At 44.2% G+C, this 3443-nt stretch overlaps 1 protein-coding gene and 1 non-coding gene across 2 annotated transcripts in view; one reads left to right on the plus strand and one right to left on the minus strand.

Moving 5' to 3' along the window:
* The window catches only part of SLC36A2 (solute carrier family 36 member 2), a 27973-nt gene extending 24751 nt beyond the window's left edge, over positions 1–3222 (plus strand). The window contains exon 10 of the mRNA XM_006150830.1: positions 2823–3222. Within this exon, the coding sequence (XP_006150892.1) occupies positions 2823–3094 (272 nt within the window). The 3' untranslated portion in view covers positions 3095–3222. The remainder of the gene's footprint in view (positions 1–2822) is intronic.
* On the minus strand, positions 290–351 carry LOC114008189 (U7 small nuclear RNA). Its single transcript, XR_003549747.1, has one exon. It is a non-coding gene; the product is annotated as a U7 small nuclear RNA (small nuclear RNA).
* Positions 3223–3443: the final 221 nt, after the last annotated feature.

The following is a 3443-nucleotide window of genomic DNA, read 5'->3' on the forward strand; positions in this document are numbered from 1 at the left end:
CCTGCTGAAAGACATATAATTTCAGTCATTTAGTGTTTTATCGCCAGATCTTTTTTCACATGTGTAAAACCCAGAGAAAGCACCTCTGTATGGAGGCTCTTTGGGTCTTGTTCCAACTCAAGATCCCTTTGTGCTATAAGTGATTTCACATTCATTGACATTGAATTCATGACTGAATTCATGATTAATTGTTTGCAAATATGTAATTATACTTGTATCAATTATTCATTAAAACGTTAGCTCTACAAAGGAAAAATGCTTTAAAATTTTTTGTCTTTTTTGGGGGGTTAGAGGCTTTCTGGTAAAAACCGGAAAACCTGCTAGACAAATTCTAAAAGAGTTGTAACACTGTAAATTTTTGTCTATTTTGTACAATGTATCCCAAACATCTTCAACAGTTCCCAGAGTCACTTTTAATTTAAGAGCCTAAGTGTGGTTGAACATCCAGGATCTCAAAATGCACCTCAGGAACCTAAAGATTATTTTAAGCTAAACACATTTGAACAAAGAAGAGCTTTAGAAGAAAGCTTGATCTAAACTTCTTTTGATAATGTAAGCAGGACTTCCTAAAAAGTACAGTTGCCCGAAAGGAGACCAGACAGTATCAATGACTAATTGCTTAAACAAACTTAATCTGAAACTGTCAGTCAACCTAAGAAATGCTGAGGCAAAATGAGTGAAGCAAACTAATTTACTTGGTCCAGGGTTAAGGACATTCACCCAGAGACACACTGTCCAAGTCACCTGGAATATTGTGCACCAAGATCTTACAGATTTCAGGATGAGTTGAAAGGCAACCGTCTCCAACGGGAGAGGGGAGTAGCAAGGAGTCTTGTACGGCAATGATTGGCTGAATTCTGTGACAAGAGGAGCAGGATGACGTCATGGTCACCTGGAGTCACTTTCTTACTCTGAGGCTGAGTCCGACACATTGTTGTAACTGAGACGATTTGAAGTGTTTTGGTTTTTTTTTTGAGAGATTTTCACTATAGGGCGCGTGCACTCGCCAGACAGACAGAGACATTAGAGACAGAAAGCGAGAAATCACCCCCGCAGGGGGGATGGTCACACCGCAATCCCTTCTCTGCCATTCTCCTCTTGGGATCTTGGGCACGCACGCACACGCGCCCGGCGTGAGTTTTAAGCCACCGGGTCCGGGACGCGAACCGTGGTCGACTACTTGGGAGTCCAGCGACATAGCCATTACGCTAACTGCTGGTTCCCGAGACGATTTGAAGTTTGAAACTAATAGATGTGACTCATGGACCGGACAGGAGGAATGCATGGGGAACATAAGGATGTTCATGAAACAAAAATTCCAGTGAGTGTAAGTAGCCATTTCAGCAAGTCTGGAGCTATTCAGGTGTCTTATGTCCGATGCGCATTCCAAGGAGTGAGGTGGATCAGTAGTTCACATTCCTAAGAAGGTCATCAAATGTGACTAAGTTTTATTTCCTTAAGCACTGACTCAGGTCGACTGAAATCACAAGTCCAAGAAAAACTGACCATTTTGGGAATCAACTTCCTTAAGTTTCAGTTTAAGGATGTGGCATTTGAGCACGAGAGACTTCATTTTGATCTGGTTTGTTGGGGCCTAGAGGTGGAGCTCAGGCCAAAAGCATGGCCTAATTTTCCTTCTGCAATACCTTTCATTTGTTCTTCCCAAAAGTGCTTTCTCCTCCCTTTGCCCTTAAGAGGGTATATAAAGCTGTATCTTGGGCTGTTTGGGGAGCTCGTGTATCTGAAAGCTCTGAAAGCTTTGCCTTTTACTCCCGTTAATCTATTGTCAGTTAAATTCAAAGGCCCCCAACCACTGAACTTAAATTGGTAAAGTAAAAGTTTTTTCTGCTTAACAATGTGAATGCATGTGTTCCAAAAAAAAAAGATTGCAAGGAGACATGCCAAAAATGTTAAGTGAACTGATATTTTTAATTTGTTTTTCTTTTATGAGAGAAAGAGAGAGAGAGGTAGAAAGACGGGCACCCTTGGGCCAGCAGGTATCACAGTGATTACAGAGCTGGACTCCCACATGCTGAACTATGGTTCAAGTCCCAGACCTGGCAGCTTGAAAATCACGCCACACACATGCGTGTACATGCGTGTACATGCCCAAAATCCTGAGAAGAGAACAAAAGAGAAGGGTTACAGTGTGGCCTTCCCTCAGGGGGGAGGAGGAGGATTTCTCACCTTGTTTCTCACTGTCTCTCTCTCTGGTTAAGCACATGTGCTCTATGGTAAAAACCTTTTTAAAAAAAGAAAGAAAGACAAGCACCCTCCGTCGTGTCCAGCCTGCTCAAGGAGGCACTGGAACCGGAACCAAGACCTTTCCCATGTGGGTCTAGTTACATTACTGCTGCATACCTGGTTCCAAAACTATTTTTAGTTTTAGTTTTAGTTTTTGCAAGAGTGCGTGCACACTCTCCAGAAAGAGACAGAAGGAGGGAGAGGAGAAAGTACCCCCCAGGAAAAATGGTGGTCACACCACAATCCCTTCTCCTCTGTCTCTTCCTCCTTTCAGGACTTTGGGTGGGTACTCACGCATGTGCCCAATATGTTTCTCAAGCCACCAGCTCCAGAACTCACACCACGGTTGACCATGTGGGATCCAACTACTTTAGCCGTCAGGCCACGGAGCGGGCTCACACTAAATTTTTACTGTGTAACCTCTAGGGAGTGTAATTAGGGATATTAGAGGGCTTTTACTTTTTATAACTGAATTTTAGAGATACTGGTCTACATTTTAAATACAGGATATTATGAGCAAATTTTCAAAGCTTATCTCAGCCTGGGCTTCTCTATCTGTCCTCTGTCATCTCCCGTAGGCGTCTTGGCCATCCTCGTCCCCCGCCTGGATCTGGTCCTCGCCCTGGTGGGCTCTGTGAGCAGCAGCGTCCTGGCCCTCATCATCCCGCCCCTCCTGGAAATCATCACCTTTTACTCTGAAGGCATGAATCCTCTCACCATCACCAAGGATGTCCTCATCAGTGTCCTAGGCTTTGTGGGCTTTGTGGCAGGGACGTACAAGGCCCTTGACGACCTGATTGAGACAGAAGACTCTCACACCTTTTCCAACTCCACCGTCTTTACTCAATGAGAATGGCACTGCTTCTTACCCACCAGCACCTGACTTGTGACTGTATGGACCTTTTTCTCTGCGTCATCAATGTGCGTCTACTTTGCCATTTCTCTGGGCCAAGTCACAGTGAAGCAAGCAGTGAAACAACCGGCTACAAGGTCTAAGTGACCATTTTTAAAGTTTTTTGTTTGGCTTATTCCTTTTTCTTTCCATCTCTAGCTTTCCACTATACTGAGAGCGAGCTCTCATGGAATGTTCTGGATTCTATCCAGCTTTTTGGTAGTTCACCGAGTGAATTTAACAGCTTGCGTGGAGCTACACGAGAAGCCACCAGGGGGCTCCAGGGACAGCAACTGGCAGAATAAGG

Source organism: Tupaia chinensis, unplaced genomic scaffold (assembly GCF_000334495.1).
Source record: "Tupaia chinensis unplaced genomic scaffold, TupChi_1.0 Scaffold000301_1, whole genome shotgun sequence".
Lineage (NCBI taxonomy): Eukaryota > Metazoa > Chordata > Mammalia > Scandentia > Tupaiidae > Tupaia > Tupaia belangeri.